Source organism: Monodelphis domestica, chromosome 8, assembly GCF_027887165.1.
Source record: "Monodelphis domestica isolate mMonDom1 chromosome 8, mMonDom1.pri, whole genome shotgun sequence".
In the NCBI taxonomy this organism is placed as follows: Eukaryota; Metazoa; Chordata; class Mammalia; order Didelphimorphia; family Didelphidae; genus Monodelphis; species Monodelphis domestica.
The window spans coordinates 34501726-34519232 of NC_077234.1; the positions used below are offsets into that span (position 1 = coordinate 34501726).

The window sequence follows — 17507 nt, forward strand, 5'->3', positions numbered from 1 at the left end:
GGCTCCTTTCACGAAAGAAACCGTTGTATAAATGAACCTCTGTTCCTCGATTGACTGAGTATTTAGGAAGATTAAGAAACAAAGCCTTTTTAATGAGTAAAAACCAATACTTTGCTTCTCAAAAATGAAACTCTCTGGGCTCCTTTCCTAATAATTAGGCCCAAGAGAACGACAGTTTCCAAAGCATACGCTAATTATGTTTTGGACGGTCCTGACAAAATAGAAGTTAATTGAATTTGCTGATTATTTGTCCTTTTAATGATGAAACTGCCGTTCTATTAGAACTGGAGGAGATTTAACAGCCCAAGATGTCTCCTTTTTAAGCCTCTTTGGAAGGTGTGGGGCATAATGAACTAGATAGGTGGAAGTCCCCCATCATCTGGACCCTGGGGGGAAGTGGGAGTCCACCTGTGATTGAATCAGTGGAAGAATGGGAGCCTTCTTTGGAATTTCCTTCCATTTATACATATTTATATTTTATAATCTGAAGACCCAGCCAGTAGGATTCGGAGGCAAGGTTGGGTCTTCCTGGCCTCTTTCTGCTAATCCCTACTTCCTGCCTTAAAAGTACATTCTGTGTACTGATGACAAATTCAGGAAACTTTCTGCTCCTTTCCTCGGTGACTGAGAAACGAGAAGGAGCCAGTCTAAGTGTTCCTAACCTTCATGATTAAATGTTGCTTTTTAAATACATGGGAGTCTTAACTCAAGAATTCTAGCAAGAAGTAGGATCTTAGATTTAGGGAAAAAATGAAAATAAAATGTCATTTTCATCCTTACTACTACTGCATGTCTCCTTGGATCCTCCCAACAACCGTGGGGAATTGGTGCTTCTGTTATCTCAATTTTACAGATGAGGAAACTGAGGCAAAAAAAGGTGGCAGGCTTGCCCGGGGTCAGTTAGTGAGTGTCTGTGGCTGGGCTTGAAATCCAGCCTTCCTGACTACAGGTCCATCCAATACAGCTAAGAATTATGGGCTGGGTCCCAGGTCACCCAGGTGAGTAAGGAACTATGGGCACTCACGTCCAGACCCAGGTCCCTCTCTGGCCACTGCCCCCTGGGCTCCATGCTGTGTATCCTGTGAACATTTGGAGTGTCTGTGACTTTCACTTTCATTTGTCCTGACCCTTTTATCTCAGCCTCCTTTGGAATTGTTGGCTGGGAATTCCTAGCTTTGACATTAATAGTCTCTGCTTTTCCCCTTTGCTTTTTTCCAGTTAATTGCTTCTAATGTGGAAGGAAGAAGCTTTCCAAGTGAAGTTTTGGTTTGTACAACTAGTCCTGACAGGCCAGGACCCCCGACTCGACCCTTTATTAAGGGGCTCATCACACCTTATGGCTTCAGTGTGAAATGGGGTAGGTGGCACCCTCACTTTCCATCTTAGAATGAATACTGAGTATGGGATCCAAGGCAGAAGAGCGGTAATGGCGAGGCAGTGGGGATTAGGTGACTTGCTCAGGAGCACCCAGCTGGGAAGTGTCTGAGGCCAGACCCATCCTCTGAGCTACCTGGCTCTCCTGGGGTAGGGGGTTTTTATTTTTTTTAACCCTTACCTTCCGTCTTTGAGTCAATACTGTGTATTGGTTCCAAGGCAGAAGAGTAGTAAGGGCTAGGCAATGGGGGTCAAGTGACTTGCCCAAGGTCACACATCTGGGGTAGAGGGTCTTTATTTTTTTAAGCCCTCATCTTCCATCTTGGAGTCAATACTGTGTATTGGTTCCAAGGCAGAAGAGTAGTAAGGGCTAGGCAATGGGGGGTCAAGAGACTTGCCCAAGGTCACACATCTGGGGTAGGGGGTCTTTATTTTTTTAAGCCCTCATCTTCCATCTTGGAGTCAATACTGTGTATTGGTTCCAAGGCAGAAGAGTAGTAAGGGCTAGGCAATGGGGGTCAAGTGACTTGCCCAAGGTCACACATCTGGGGTAGGGGGGTTTTAAAGATGAATTTTAAAACTATTATTCACGAGGTTACTCTGGGCAGAATTAAAATATTTTGCTTCCATCCGGTCTCCTATAAACTCCAACCACAGTTTGAATGGGAATAAAAGGTTTCCTTTTGCATGTCATTATTTAGACATGTACACCCTTTCCAGGAAACTGATGGGCATGTGTGACTGTCTTGTAGCCAGGCCCGGGACTTCCCAAGTTGAGGGACTCTCTTGACCAAGATGGGTTGAGGCCAAATAAGATGACCTGAGCAGCGTGTCTCAGAGGCAGGGTCTGAACCCAGACTCTCAGGATCTGAACCCAGGCTCTGCTTCTCCGCTGACATCCAACAGCTAATGGTCTCCCTCTTCCCCAGGGAACATAAGTAGATTTTGACTCTTGGCGTTTAGAGGATTATCAATGGGCTTACGAGTTCATTAGCGTGGGGCGACAGGAATTTAGTACACGAGTGGAATTCCGTGGAACCCTGGAAGAGTTCTAGAACGATTAAGAATGTGCTGGGGACTTGGAAGAATTACCTAGCCATATGTACAAAGTAAAAACAAAACCTTTCATCTTCTAATGAAATATGTGCTCTTGTTTCAGACCCTCCTAAGGATAATGGTGGTTCCGAAATCCTGAAGTACTTATTGGAGATCTCGGAGGGTCATTCAGAAGGTAAAGTTAATTCCATTAAAAGCAATCGGCATTTGTTAAGCACCCGCCAGATGCTGCCCACTGGGCTAGGCACCGGCCCTTCAGAGACAGAAATAAAACAGTCCCTAGACTCAGTGTCGCCATTCTGCCATTGTTCTTGGAGAGCATGTATCAGATGTCTTCCCTACAGCTCCATCCGCCATCCCCGTGACTCCCCAGATGCTCCATTCTTGGCCACCAATTCTCTCTGTCCATTAACTATCCCCATTAGAATGTAAAGTGATATGTGTCACCCTTTCATTTTTTTTTTCAAAGAATTTCATCAAGGAGGCTTAAAGGGAACCTAAGAGGGGAGCCTCTGAATCCCTTAACTAGGAGCCCTGTAGGAAACCATTCTGTCTCTTAGATGGAAAACTCCTAGGAAGTCCTGGACCTTTTGGAGCAAAGAAATGTTACGTTTTGGCTGGCCAGTTGGTTTCTCCTCTTTATCTCTTCTCATTTGGGACGTATTTTTCCTATTTGGTCTTCTTGAGACTTAGTTCTCCCTCTGTTTCATGGGCTAGACATGCTGGGGTCATTGTGGACTGACTCCACTGTCAGAGGGCATGGCAACTTGGACTTGCTTTATTTTTCCCACCTGGATTAATTTATTCCTCTTTAGGCAGCCTGAGGACCCCAGGGGGCTCACCTTATTAATGCAGACACCCAAAATGGCTTTTGCCCTCTTGCATCTTAGAACTCTCTAACTCGAGTAAATACAGTAGCCTTAGCTTCCCTTAAGCAGAGATTAAAGGGATGCACCACCATCCCCAGCCAGACTTTACTTCAAGAAAATAGCAAAAGAATTCTATGGTATTGGAATAATATTGAGTCTTGTTAGATTATAGATAAACTGATAAATTAAGAATATGTCAGAGGCATTCTTAATTTATCAATAATCTATAATTTATCAATAATCTTTCAGGACTCAATTTATCAATAACCTATCAGTTCTCAATATTATTCCAATAAAACATTCTTAATTTAGCAATAATCTATCAATACTCAATTTAGCAATAATCCACCAGTACTCAATATTATTCTAATAAGATAATCAATTTAGCAATAATCCATCAGTACTCAATATTATTCTAATAAGACACTCTTAATTTAGCAATAATCTATCAATACTCAATTTAGCAATAATCCATCAGTACTCAATATTATTCTAATAAGACACTCTTAATTTAGCAATAATCTATCAATACTCAATTTAGCAATAATCCATCAGTACTCAATATTATTCTAATAAGATACTCAATTTAGCAATAATCCATCAGTACTCAATATTATTCTAATAAGACACTCTTAATTTAGCAATAATCTATCAATACTCAATTTGGCAATAATCCATCAGTACTCAATATTATTCTAATAAGACACTCTTAATTTAGCAATAATCTATCAATACTCAATTTAGCAATAATCCATCAGTACTCAATATTATTCCAGTAAGACATTCTTAATTTAGCAATAATCTATCAATACTCAATTTAGCAATAATCCATCAGTACTCAATATTATTCTAATAAGATACTCAATTTAGCAATAATCCATCAGTACTCAATATTATTCTAATAAGACACTCTTAATTTAGCAATAATCTATCAATACTCAATTTAGCAATAATCCATCAGTACTCAATATTATTCTAATAAGACACTCTTAATTTAGCAATAATCTATCAATACTCAATTTAGCAATAATCCATCAGTACTCAATATTATTCCAGTAAGACATTCTTAATTTAGCAATAATCTATCAATACTCAATTTATCAATGACCTATCAGTACTCAATATTATTCCAATAAGACACTCTTAATTTATCAATAATCTATCAATACTCAATATTATTCCAATAATGGGATTGAAAGAATATCACATAGGACAGCTGAATGACTCAATGGATAGAGAACCAGTCTTAGAGATGAGAAGTCCTGGGTTCAAATTTGACTTTGGGCACTTCCTAGTTGTGTGACCCTGAACAAGTCCCTTAACTCCAGTTGCACACTTCAATTTACTTTTTAAGTGAGAAAACTTATCTAGATTTCTGAATCTCCACATTTTCTGAGAAGCCCCATATATGTCAGGGTCACTTAAACTTGTCAAAATGTTCTTGAGGAATAATGATTTCGGAGAACCTATAACTCAAATATTGACGGTCTATTTGCATTTCTTGATTGTTATAAAACTCACTGGAAGTCATTGGGTATTTAAAATTTAAAGACTTTCCAAATGGGTATTGAAGTGAAAGGTTGAATAATTCATTTGGTCTAGACAGACCAACTAGAAAATACTTTCTTAACCCCTCCTCCAGTCCTCTTGTTTCTATGGGGTAAGAGTGGCAGAAGGTGTTACCCTTCCTAGGAGTATTTTCATCTTAAATAAGGACCGTTCAAAAGAGGTCAATGCTTCATCCAAAGGATTGATTTATTAGGGGTAGACTCACCTACACCATGGCCCCAGGAAAGAAGGTAGATCTTTTCGCCACAGAAACATAGGAAGAAAAACCTTTTGGACCCATCTGAAATGAACCCATATGGTTTCGTCTTATAGGATCCAAGATCCAAGGTTTAAAAGGACTCTAGAGATACCCAACCCAATTAACTCCATTTAACCCTGAGGGTAGGAGAGAGGAGACAGGAGACGTGACTTCCTTGAGGTTAGAAAGGAGATAAACACAATAGGAAATGTTAGAACTTGGGCTCCTTCTCTTCCTACTCAGGCCAACTCTGACCACAAGTAGTTCTAGATGGAAACTTGTTTTCTATTTATTTTGTTTTCCATGTCTTCTGATCTCCTAATCACTTATTTTTTAGGTTTCCCAGTGCCCAAGGTTAAGTTCATGGGAATTCATTCCATGACTGCCAGAATAGAACCAAAATGCTAATTATTGCTCTCAGCATCATTAAGTCATTTAAATTATACCTTAAAAAAAAACGAAGAAAATGGAAGTTTAAGGAGAGGCGGGGTTCTCAACTGCTTTATTGGCTAGGAAGCCCATCCTGATTTAAAGGGGAAAATTAAACAGATTTTTCCACCAAATGGGAGTCCCTTTACCTACACGTATCCAAGTTGCCTGCAGGAATCCACCCTAGATGGACCACTCACCATATCCATCTTACGTTACAGCGAACCAATGGGATGTGGCGTATAGTGGCTCCGCCACAGAATATACCTTTACTCACTTGAAGCCGGGCACTTTGTATAAACTCCGGGCATGCTGCATCAGCACTGGTGGACACAGTCAGGTGGGTCTCAATAGGAACAAAAATATAAGATGTTGTCTTTAGAGCCATTTCTATGACCTTTTCCATTTCTCTGGCTCATGGATTCAGTTCCCTGTGGCTCTCTTTTTAAAGTCCTGTAATTCAATAAGAAATGTAGAATTTCTAAAGGTGTTCTTTGATTTTTGAAGTATTTAAAATAACACACAAATAATGCCTCCCACCCAGATGTGGACGTTGGGTAGAGCTGACTGTGTGGTGTAAAAGTGGACTCTAAAAATATAATACTCCTTGCAGAGAGAAACTAATTTCTACCTGCCTCAGTATCCCCAAAATTTTAACTGTTACAGTGGCCATTCTTTGAAAGACTTTAGACCCTACTTTCTGCAAAAATTCAAGGATGGGGGATAGCTCGGGGGCTCAGCGGTCTAGAGATGGGAGGTCCTGGGTTCAAAAATCTCATTTGTGGGTCATCTCAGTGAACGATGTTCCTGTCGGACAGCATAACTCTCTTCATCCTATCCCATTGTAAAGCTGGCTTTCCTTATCAATCGCCTTTTATAAAAGAGATCATCAGTTTTTCTAATATCAGAAGTATGATGTCAGCTATTGTAGCTTTATCCAGAGTTTCAGCTTTCGTCTATATTCGTTTGCCTGCTAAACTAATAAACTAATGTTTATTATTTTATTGAAATTCTTATTTAATTCATTAACTTAGAGTATTTTTCCATGGTTACGTGACCGTTAACTAACATTTAAAGAAAAAATGCTTCCAAAAGAAATGGCTTAATTATAAAAATAGTCACCATTTTGGGGATCAGGGTTATTTCTCTCTAAATTTGCGTTGGGTAAAAATAAAATAGATTTGTGCTTTGGGTTTGTCGCCCTTCGCCAACATATGTTTTCCACATTGGCTTCAGAAACTGTTCATTCTGTTTGGAGCATCTGTCCCATGTGTAATATTGCCTCCTTCAACTGATTCAGAAATGACTCGCTGTGAAAAAAGCAGCCAGTGTTTGCCATCTACTCCATGCGGAGCATACTGTTGAGAGCATTTGCATTCTCGAGTGACCCCTTGCGAGGCGTTTTGCAGAGAGATGAATAACGCAGGAGCCCTTGTCCTCTCTTTCCCCGCAGTGTTCCGACAGCCTCCCCGTCCGCACGCTTAGTGTTGCACCGGGGCAGTGTCGGCCCCCGAGGGTCTTGGGGAAAGCAAAGCACAAAGAAATCCATCTACAGTGGGGTAAGTCGTCAGGGAGGGGCGCGATTGTCCTATTTTTTTTCTAATGAGTAGTTTGAAATTCAAAGGATTTTTTAGGGAGAATTTCGAGGATTATTTCCCATTTTTAATCATGAAAAACTGGAAAATGGCAATAATGCAAACGTTGGAACGGAAACACTATTTTGCTCTTCGTAGGTGTAAGTGAGCGTTGAGGCGGGGTGGCCCTTGTCAGAGGATGGTGGGGTCAGACCTTCTCGAGTAAAGTGCGCTTTCGGTGTGCCTGGCTCCTTCAAGCCAGTCGCCCATCGGGCACTTCATACATTCCAGTTTAATTCAAAAAGCCCGTCCTGGACGTTGGCAGTAAGTCACGCGCCGTTGTAGGCTGAGATGGACAGACAGGATCCGCCCCGCCCTCGAGAGGCGTCCGCTCTAACGCCTGCTCTTCGTGGCGTTTAAGCAAAATAAAGCAAAGTTCAGTTTGTTCACCGCCAGAACAAAGAAGGTGCCGAAGGATTTCGGAGAGCCGAGGGATTAGGCTCATGATCGGTAACATGGAAAGGCCATAAGCCGGGACAAAGTAGAGGGGACGCTAGAAGCCCTGGCAGGGGGAAGCAGTGAGATTATTTAGGAGGTCATTATGAGGGTACAAATGCCTTTGGAGCCCTGCATTCAAAAAGGTTCCTCACCTTCCCCCGCCCCACCCCCCAGAAAGGATGGACAGACAGACCGACAGACTAGGTCAGGGAAGTTCTCCAGGTGGGGTCAGGAAAGCTATTACAGTGTGGAGACAAGAGGAAGTCTAAGATCCATTATGGGCAACATTCATTAAATGGCCATTAGGCACTGAGGAGCTTCCATTCCAACAGGAGTCAACGTAGACCATTGAAGGATAGCTAGAATGATCTGTCCGTTCAAAAAGTGTAGATGGAGTGCCAGATGTTTGCCAGGCACTGTGCTAAAGCTCTGGAAGTACAAAGAAAAGCAAAAGGCAGCTCCTTCTCTCTGCTTTATATTACACTAGATATCCTCGCTAGCTAATGGGATGTGCAGGATAAACCTGGCTTTTCCAGAAGTCAAAGGAATCAACTGAAATAGCTCTGGTCTCTGCTAACAAGGAAATCCAAGAGGAGCATTGGCTCTGAGGGCAGCACATGCTCATTCTCTGTGGCGTGGGAAGAGCCTCAGCGATGCTTTAGACACAGTTCAGTGGCACCGAGTCCTGGGAAAACATGTATATGTGACTTCCTCAATCTAAATGCTTGGCAGCTTCGAACCTATGGAATAAGTGGCGGGAACTTGTGGAAGGTGTAGAAAACATCTGACATTCCTGTTCCTTTTTTCAAATATTCCCCTGCTACAGGATATACTCCTAACAGGTAACAGAGAGAGAGACAGAGACAGACAGAGAGAAAGTGAGTGAGAGACAGAGTGAGAGAGAGACAGAGACAGGGAGAGACAGAGAAAGTGAGACAAGAGAAACAGAAAAAGAGAAAGTGAGAGAAAGAAATAGAAAGATGTAGAGAGAGGGAGAGACAGAAAAAGAGAAAGTGGGAGAGATGTAGAGAGAGGGAGAGACAGTGAGACAGAGACAGAGAGACAGAGAAAGTGAGACAAGAGAAACAGAAAAAGAGAAAGTGAGAGAAAGAAATAGAAAGATGTAGAGAGAGGGAGAGACAGAAAAAGAGAAAGTGGGAGAGATGTAGAGAGAGGGAGAGACAGTGAGACAGAGACAGAGTGAGAGACAGAGAAAGTGAGAAAGAAATTGAGAGAGATGTAGAGAGAGGGAGAGACAGTGAGAAAGTGAGAGAGGAAGAGAGAGAGAAAGTGAGAGGGAGGGACAATAGAGAGAAAGGGAGAGACACAGAAAGTGAGAGAGACAGAGAGAGAGAGGGAAAGACAGACACACAGAGAGAGAAAGTGAGAGAGACAAGAAAGAGAGAGAAAGACAGACAGAGAAAAAGTGAGAGACATGGAGAGAGAGACAGAGACAGAGTGAGAGACAGAAAGTGAGAGAAAGAAATTGAGAGAGATGTAGAGAGAGGGAGAGACAGTGAGAAAGTGAGAGAGGAAGAGAGAGAGGGAAAGTGAGAGGGAGAGACAATAGAGAGAGAAAGGGAAAGACACAGAAAGTGAGAGAGACAAAGAGAGAAAGAGGGAGAGAGAGAAAGACAGACAGAGAGAAAGTGAGAGACATGGAGAAAGAGAGAGACAGAGACAGAGAGAGATTGATTTCCCTGGAATGTCCGCTCCTTGAGAACAGAGACAGCTTCATGCCCTAATACCCAGGAGACTACACAGCACACAATAGGCACTTAATGCTGGTTAATCAGTCATTTCAGGTGGGAAACCCAGACCTTTCTAACTGTCAGAACAAAGCTGCTTTTACAAATGGGATTGAAGGTGGAGAACCTAGAATGGTTCTGCTAAAATCAGGTCAAGCAGGAAAAGGAGAGTGTTTTAGAAGAAAAAAATGTCTGTCTTCCCAGATGTTCCTTCATCAGAAAGTGGCTGTGAGGTCTCTGAGTACAGCGTAGAGATGACTGAACCCAAAGAGGCTGCCTCTGAGGTGTATCACGGGCCTGATCTCGAGTGTACGGTTGGAAATCTTCTCCCTGGAACTACCTACCATTTCAGGGTGAGAGCCTTGAATGACGGAGGGGTAAGTGTAATATCCTACACTTTGTTTTTACTGTTAATAATCAGGCTTTTAGAGAAACCTTCTGGGACCCTTTGTCCAAAACACTCAACTTGACCAAAGCATTTTTCATTGTATTGATGCTAGATCTGAAAGCCAGCCTAGTCCTAGAATTACAGAGGGAGAAACTGAGGCACAAAGCCATTTAGAGATTTACCCAAGGTCCCACAGATTGTGACAGAACCAAGGTTTGAGCCCAACTCCTCTAACATCGGTTCCAGTGTTGTTGGGCGATCCTGTTCTCTCCGCAGCCTCTGACACCCCTTCCAACTCTACCTATAGCCCAAGGAATGAGCTAAGAACAATGAGAAAAAATTATAGGAAGAGATTTAGACTCCCTCCGCTGATGGCGATCTCAGCCTCTGGGATGGTCAGAGAGGTCTGACTGCTAACAAGGGTCTTGCTGACTTCCAGTTCTGGCCCTCTAACCGTGTCTCCATGTTGCCTCCAAAGAACTTTTAGGAAATGCAAATAAATAAACCAATAAATAACATCTTCACTATCCTTGGTAGCTATTTTGGAAGCCAAATTAGATGCCTCTCTTACCTTGAGCCACTTGCCTGAGCTCCACGAGCCTCCGTTTCTTCTACAAATGAGTCAATGTTCCAAGGCCATCTTCCAGGTCTGGGGGTGCCTTTGGGATAACGGAGAGCGCCTTGTAATCACTTCCTCAGAAACCTCCTTTTTATTAAGCCTTGAATCATCCTTATATGGTGGGGCAAGCATTTAATCACTCAATAACAGTCATCAATTTGTGATGACAAATCCTAGCATTATCCCTGCAAAATTCTTTAGCATTTCTCAAAGGCATTTTCCAAATGTTGCCTTCGATCAAGACCCAAATTCCCCAGTGTTCTCGGAAAGTCAAGCCAAAAAACTCAACACAATCAAAGAACTCTATTTTTTTCCTTTTTTCATATTTTTCAGTCATTTCAGCAAATGATTCTCTTGTCCCAAGACAGCTTACCCAGACTTTGGGGGAAGATTCCAGTTTGCCCGCCATATTGATTCTGTGTTGAAATTAGCTGACGTTGGGACTCAGATCCTCGGTTGATTCCCATAGCCCAAGTTAACTTTTTTTTTCCTTTTGGAAAGACAACCAGAGGATGATAGTTGAGATCTCGGTCTAGGGCAGAGGGTTCTTTCTGTTAAGTAGAAAATGGGGCAGACATATAGATAAGAGCCAGAATCTACCATTTCCCAAAGACATCAGATCCTCTGCATTATTTTTTCCTCTTCAAGACTTTAGCCAGGTTTTTATCTAAAGAAAAATGAGTATTTCTACTAATGCTAGTTAATAGTATTAGACTCCAAATTTGACTTATTCTCCTTTTATTTCCTCTACCAAAAAAAAAATATGTGAAGTGAACTAGCAAGGATTTAGAGATGCTCAGCATAATCCGCCCCTGGAGAACTGAGCATTGGCCATCTATGTGAATTGTGGCCATTTTCCAAGGAGTCTGAATCTTTGTCTTTCCCTTAGACAGAAGTTTGCAAGCGTTTCCTCTGTTAGAGATGCTCAGAATGGACTTCTCCATTTTCGAGGTCAGAGGGACGATGCTTGGTTAACCCCCGGTGCATTTGATATTGCTCGGGATTTAAGAGTTTCTGCAATACAACCACCAGTTCAAAGCATTACTCATCCGCTGACTCAATGGTTAGTGCCTGTTCCTAAGAAATAGATGGTTGCCCTGAGCAACAGGGTCACTGCTAACCATTGCAATCATATAAAACTTTAAATAATTCAGAAAATGGGCGCATTACAGCAAAAGCTTTTTACGGACGTTAGTTTTGAAATTGGAAATACCCAGAACTAGATTTCTGAGTTTTCGTAGTCATTAAAAATTAAACATCCCTAAGTATCTGTGTTTGTTTTTATTGGCATACTCGGAGGAATATTAAAGCAGATTTTTTTTTTTCCTAGCCAAACAGCCCAGCTGAATAGTGAATGTGTCATTCAGTTGTATTAGGTCAATTTGAAATTTTGTCTCTAAACTTGGGCTGCTTTTCATGTTCCTTCTGTATCCTCAAATCTCCTTTTGGGTCTTTAAAAATATATCAAGGGTGTCAGGCCCAGAGATGGGAGGTCCTGGGTTTAAATCTGACTTCAGATACTTTCCAGCTGTGTGACCCTGGACAAGTCACTTAACCCCCACTGCCCAGCCTTTACCACTTTTCTTTCTTGGAACTGATATACAGTATTGATTCTTAGACAGAAGATGAGTTTAAAAAAAAAAAAGTCATGACATTTTTTTTCTCAGGATAAGAAACCAGAGCTTTCACTTTCCTTCTCGAGGAAAACCTCGAACGTTCTTCAGAATTTTCTTTTCCTCTCTGCCTTCCTCATATTCAGAGATCCCTTCTCTGCATCTCCCTTTAAGCTCCTCTTCCCAAGCTGCCTCTCGAGCTCTATTGGCCACTTTCCAGAGAGCCAGGGGAATGACCGACACGAGCGAGGCAGTCAGCGTGGAGCCAGATGGGATTACCTGGATCGATAAAGATTTTTCCTCCAGCAATTCTTACATTTCCAGTGACCTCTTCCCAGAGGCCCGAATAGCCATTCCAAATGCTCCCAAAATTGGACCAAATCTTAGTGAATTTACAGATCTTCGTCGTTCTCAAAAAACTTGACGTTTAGAGTTCTTTCCTGGCAGCCCCCAAATTTGGACCAAATCTTAGTGAATTTACAGATCTTCGTCGTTCTCAAAAAACTTGACATAGAGTTCTTTCCTGGCAGCCCCCAAATTTGGACCAAATCTTAGTGAATTTACAGATCTTCGTCGTTCTCAAAATCCTGACATTTTTAGTTTTTTTCTGGCAGTTTACTACTTTCAAGGATGTTGACGATGGATGCTGACAGTCCCATTGCCTGCTTGCAAGGATGTTACAGAGAGATCCTTGGTTTTTTCTTCTTTTCTGGCTGTGATCTTGACATAATCACAACTTCTCTTTCCAAAGTCAGTAGGCTGTGTCTTTAAACATGCCAGTATTTGATGCATATGTGCTTCTTTTTCCAGTACGGGCCTTATTCGGAGACATCAGAAATCACCACCGCAGCGGGGCCGCCTGGGCAATGCCGAGCACCTTGTATTTCCTTTACACCTGATTCAGGTGTTCTAGTAAGTTGGGAGGTAAGCCCCATTTTAATCCAGTTTCTAATTTTCTTTATTGTCTATCCCCAAATGCATGCCATCGTGGAGCATCTACAGTTAATTAAAAGGGGTTCAGCTCTCACCCCTAATGGTCAACTACCCATGAGACCATTGGTGAGTGGCTTAATCACTTCAGGCCTCAGTTTCCTCATCTGTAAATTCAGAGAGTTATTGTCCTATGATTCATTTGTTTTCTGTTTCTCTTGGGCAATTCCAAGATTTTAAGGAGTTTCTTACCAGTTTCCAAGATAATCTTAAATTTTATCATTTGTCATCTCTCTCCATTTACCCTCAATTCTGAATTCTCTAAACTGAATACGACAGCACACAGCTTATACGTTTAAAAGCTCTGCATTAGGCAGGGTTTGGTTTTGTTCTTTAAACACCTCACAGGCGTCCCAAAGAAAAGCAGTGAGCCCAGGAACTCCCCCTGCCTCCGTCGAAGCCAATCCAGTGTAAACAAAGCAAGAAGTTATTTTAAATGAAATTAATTACCTGTGAAATCTCCTCTTTTTCAGAGCCCCAAAATCTCTGGTGCTGATATTTCAGAATATAGATTGGAATGGGGAGAAGATGAAGAATCCCTAGAACCCGTGTATCATGGGACAGAGACCAGTTTTGAAATAAAGGAACTGTTGCCTGCCGCACATTATTGCTGTAGACTACAGGTGAGTAGTTCTCTTCTTGCTCAAAATGCAGAACTTCTTAGAATTCCAAGGAATGGGTGGCCTCAGTAGGTAGTGAGTTCCCTGTGACTAGACATGTTTGAGCAAAAGTTAAACATGGCGGGCAAGGGAAGGGAACAGGCATTTATTAAATGCCTATATCTCCCTGGACCCCAACAACGGCATCCCTGTGAGATGAGTACTGCTATTATCTTAAGGAAACTGAGGCAGGCAGGTTCAGTAATCCCAAGATGGCCCAGCTAGGAAATGTCAGAGACTGGATTTGAACCCTGGTTTTCCTGCCTCCAGACCCCATGCTCTCTTCTCAGCGCAATCTAGGTGCCAAGCAGTTTTGTCTTCCAGAAATCCAGGACTTCTTCTCCAGGCCCCTAATTCCTGATTTTTCTCAGAGGATTAGTGTGAGGGAAATGCTTTGTCTTCTTTAAGTGATTAGAGGAATCTGAGCTGCAATAATAACTTTATTTCCAAGTCATTTTCCATAGCACTAACAAAGCGGATGTAGAATCACAATGATGGGTTCTGGAGCATAGAGTGAGCCATAAATTTGGTCATTTGGCTTTTTTGGATAAAATTGGTAAAATTTGGTCATAAGAGATTAATGAACAGAGAGGCCCCTCTCCAGGAATGTTTGCACGCAAGGGAGTTTCATGGGGAGAGAGCAATGCTCAGCATAAAAGAATGAATCTTTAATGGTGGAATTTTCAGACATCAACAGGGGACTGACCAGTGGGTACCCGTCTACTCCATCTCTGTATAAATCTGGTCCAGCTTCTTTTTTTTTAACTCTCCTAGCAATTTCCTGAAAGAATCACATAGTAGGGAAAAGTAATGGCCAGTCCTGAATCAAGTGACTTCTCATCCGTATTCTGGTAAATGTTTAACAACTGACTCTCCTTGGGGGGGAAGGCGTACCCTCAGTCCACTTTAAATTTCAGTCTGAATTATTAACATTTCCTCCGCTCTTTTCCTACATCTAGACAACCCATAAAACATTCATTCAAGTTCTGATTTGGAACATTGACTTTCGAGGTATAAATGCTCCTGCCCAAAATTGAACGGTTCGCTATTGCATGCTGGCATACCTCTCTTCAGATCCTTCACCCATATTTAAACCCTGGCGTGCTCTGGAAAGGTGGCTGGCCATTAGACATGATTGCAGTAGCGCAGATTTCCCTTTTCACTTAAGGAAGGCAAAGCACTTCCCTCATACTAGTTCTACAAGTTAAATAACAGGAGTACGGCTGCCCTTAGCAAGTAACACCCTGCGAAACTAAGTAAATTGTTTGTAATATCATAGAGTCCAAGGTAGGTCTCCCGACTCTAGGGCCATGTTGGAAATGTTGGCCATGAGGAAAACCTCATACTACGTATGTTGCAATTGCCTCATCACCATCCTAATAAAGTTATTATTGCATGAGAAGAGTTAATGTGTTGTGCCTTCTAGTGCACTGGCTTTGGAATCAGGGAGATCTGGGTTCAGACGTAATTCCTAAGGATTTATTTCCCAAGTCATGTCATCTGTGAGACAGAGAAGCAATGCACTAAGATAGACTTCCTTGGGGTGACAGGATATGTCATTGGATGGAAAGCCAGGCTTGGAGAGGGGAGGTCCTGGGTTCAAATATGACCTCAGACACTTCCTAACTGGTGACCCTGGACAAGTCCCTTAACTCCAGTTGCCTAGCCCTTGCTGCTCCTCTGCCTTGAAACAAATATTCATTATCGATTCTAAGACAGAAGGTAAATGTTAAAAAATATATATTTGCTCGTATTTAAATCCTGGACATCCCTTCCTGACCCCCCAAATGCTTCCTGAGCATAGTAGCCCCCTCCTGTGCCTGGTGTTTTCTAGAAAGGAAGCATTCTCCATTTTCCTTTTAACTAAAATAGGCCCCTTTAAGGATCAAACCGGACCCCACTTTGATTTTCACCATTTTTCATTGCTAAAATGAAATCTTCCATTTCTGCCTTCTTAACAGAGAACCTTTTCTGGGTGCCTCGAGACCATTCTCCTAGGCACCGTTTTAGATACTATTTCTGTCTAACGGAGGCTTGGGATGGCATTGCTAGAGGGAACACTCAAGCAAGGAAACTCCTTCTGCCAGGGCAGACTGGCACGTTGTCTGAGCCTGCGTGCCTTAGAGGGGTCCCTGGGGCTCTGAGCTTAAATCTGTGTCCAGCCATTCAGCCTGAATACGTGCAAAGCAGAACTTGAACTCTGGTCTTCCTCATTCTGGGGTTGGTCCTCTCTCCGCTGCCTTTTAAACACTCCTCAGATTTTATCTCACCACGATCCCCCGCCACAGCCTGTTGAGGCATGGATTTAAGTTGTTTCTGCACCAATAACTAAATCCCGAGTTGGAGGGGGTTGGTGATCTCCCCTCTTATGGCTGGTGTCTCCTTTGAGTATCATTCTCAGCTCCCCTCCGTCATCAGTGAGTCGGTCAATAAGTATTTCTTTTTTTTTTTTAACCCTCACCTTCTCTCTTGGTGTCATTTCTAAAGCAGAAGAATGGCAAGGGCTAAGTAATTCCCCAGGGTCACAGAGCCACGCATCTGTTGTGTGCCGGGGGGCTACAATAAGCATTGCCATGGATAAACGGGGGACAATGCCTGCCCTCAAAGAACAGAGGAAGACAACAGACAAAAGGAACTTGAGGGGGTAAGAGAGCCGAAGAGTGAAGATGGATGGGAAACGGTCTCAGAGATTGTCCTGAATCACCTCCATCCCCAGATACCGCGTGGTACCTCTTCTGTGTCTTAGAGCCTCCCAGGGTGGCCTCTACTCCGGCACGGGGCAGAGGCAAGCTGGGCTTCCCGACTCCAGGGCTGCTCTGCTTCCCCCTCCTTCCCCCCCCAGCCCCTGGCATTACAGATGAGCAAATGGAAGCCTCAGGACTCCCAAAGAGGTATTCAGGAACAAAGGCAGAACTTGAACCTGCATCCTGATTCTAGATATCCCCAATATCGGCTCCTGAGAGGTCTTTTATTTTGTTGGTGTTGTTTCTTTCCTGGTCTGGGGGCCAGGCAGACTGGCAGGCGAGTGAGCTCAAGAGGAGCAAGTTTGATTTTTGTTGGGAGCAAACTTTCTAGGGTGTCTGCTTGGAAACTTCCAGTGCTTCAAGGGCTTAAAAATCTCCTTTTGTAAATACTTCTGCTCTGTGTGTGTGTGTATCTTAGACGTATGTATATACATACATATATATACTATATACTCTGTGTGTGTGTGTGTGTGTGTGTGTGTGTGTACTACCACCAGATGGTGATAATGAGTCATGGTCACTGAAAGACTGTGGACAAGATACCTATAGCCCTTAGTTGAGCCTCCCGCCACCCCGCAAAAAACAGATTTCTTACAGTCATTATTATATGCTAGTATCCAGCACATAATTTCATAGATGAGGAAAATGTGATCCAGCTGTGATCAGACCACCTTCTTCCTTCTTTTTTTCCTTCTTCTCCTTCTCCTCCTCCTCCTCCTTCTTCTACTCCTTCTTCTTCTCCTCCTCCTCCTCCTTCTCCTCTTCCTCTTTCTCCTCCTCCTCCTCCTCCTTCTTCTTCTACTCCTTCTCCTTCTCCTCCTCCTCCTCCTTCTTCTACTCCTTCTCCTTCTCCTCCTCCTCCTCCTTCTTCTTCTACTCCTTCTCCTTCTCCTCCTCCTCCTCCTTCTTCTCCTCCTCCTCCTCCTTCTCCTCCTTCTCCTCCTCTTCCTCCTTCTCCTTCTCCTCCTTCTCCTCCTTCTTCTTCTACTCCTTCTCTTCCTCCTCCTTCTTCTCCTTCTCCTTCTCCTTCTTCTCCAACTTCTCCTCCTTCTTCTTCTACTCCTTCTCTTCCTCCTCCTTCTACTTCTTCTCCTTCTCCTTCTCCTCCTTCTCTTTCTTCTCCTCCACCTCCTCCTCCT

At 42.8% G+C, this 17507-nt stretch overlaps 1 protein-coding gene across 1 annotated transcript in view; it reads left to right on the forward strand.

The window, feature by feature from the left end:
• The window catches only part of FNDC3B (fibronectin type III domain containing 3B), a 323317-nt gene that overhangs the window by 291808 nt on the left and 14002 nt on the right, over nt 1-17507 (forward strand). The window contains exons 15-21 of the mRNA XM_056806864.1: nt 1219-1357; nt 2534-2605; nt 5757-5875; nt 6989-7094; nt 9560-9732; nt 12786-12899; nt 13439-13588. Coding sequence (XP_056662842.1) covers nt 1219-1357; nt 2534-2605; nt 5757-5875; nt 6989-7094; nt 9560-9732; nt 12786-12899; nt 13439-13588 — 873 coding nt within the window. The remainder of the gene's footprint in view (nt 1-1218; nt 1358-2533; nt 2606-5756; nt 5876-6988; nt 7095-9559; nt 9733-12785; nt 12900-13438; nt 13589-17507) is intronic.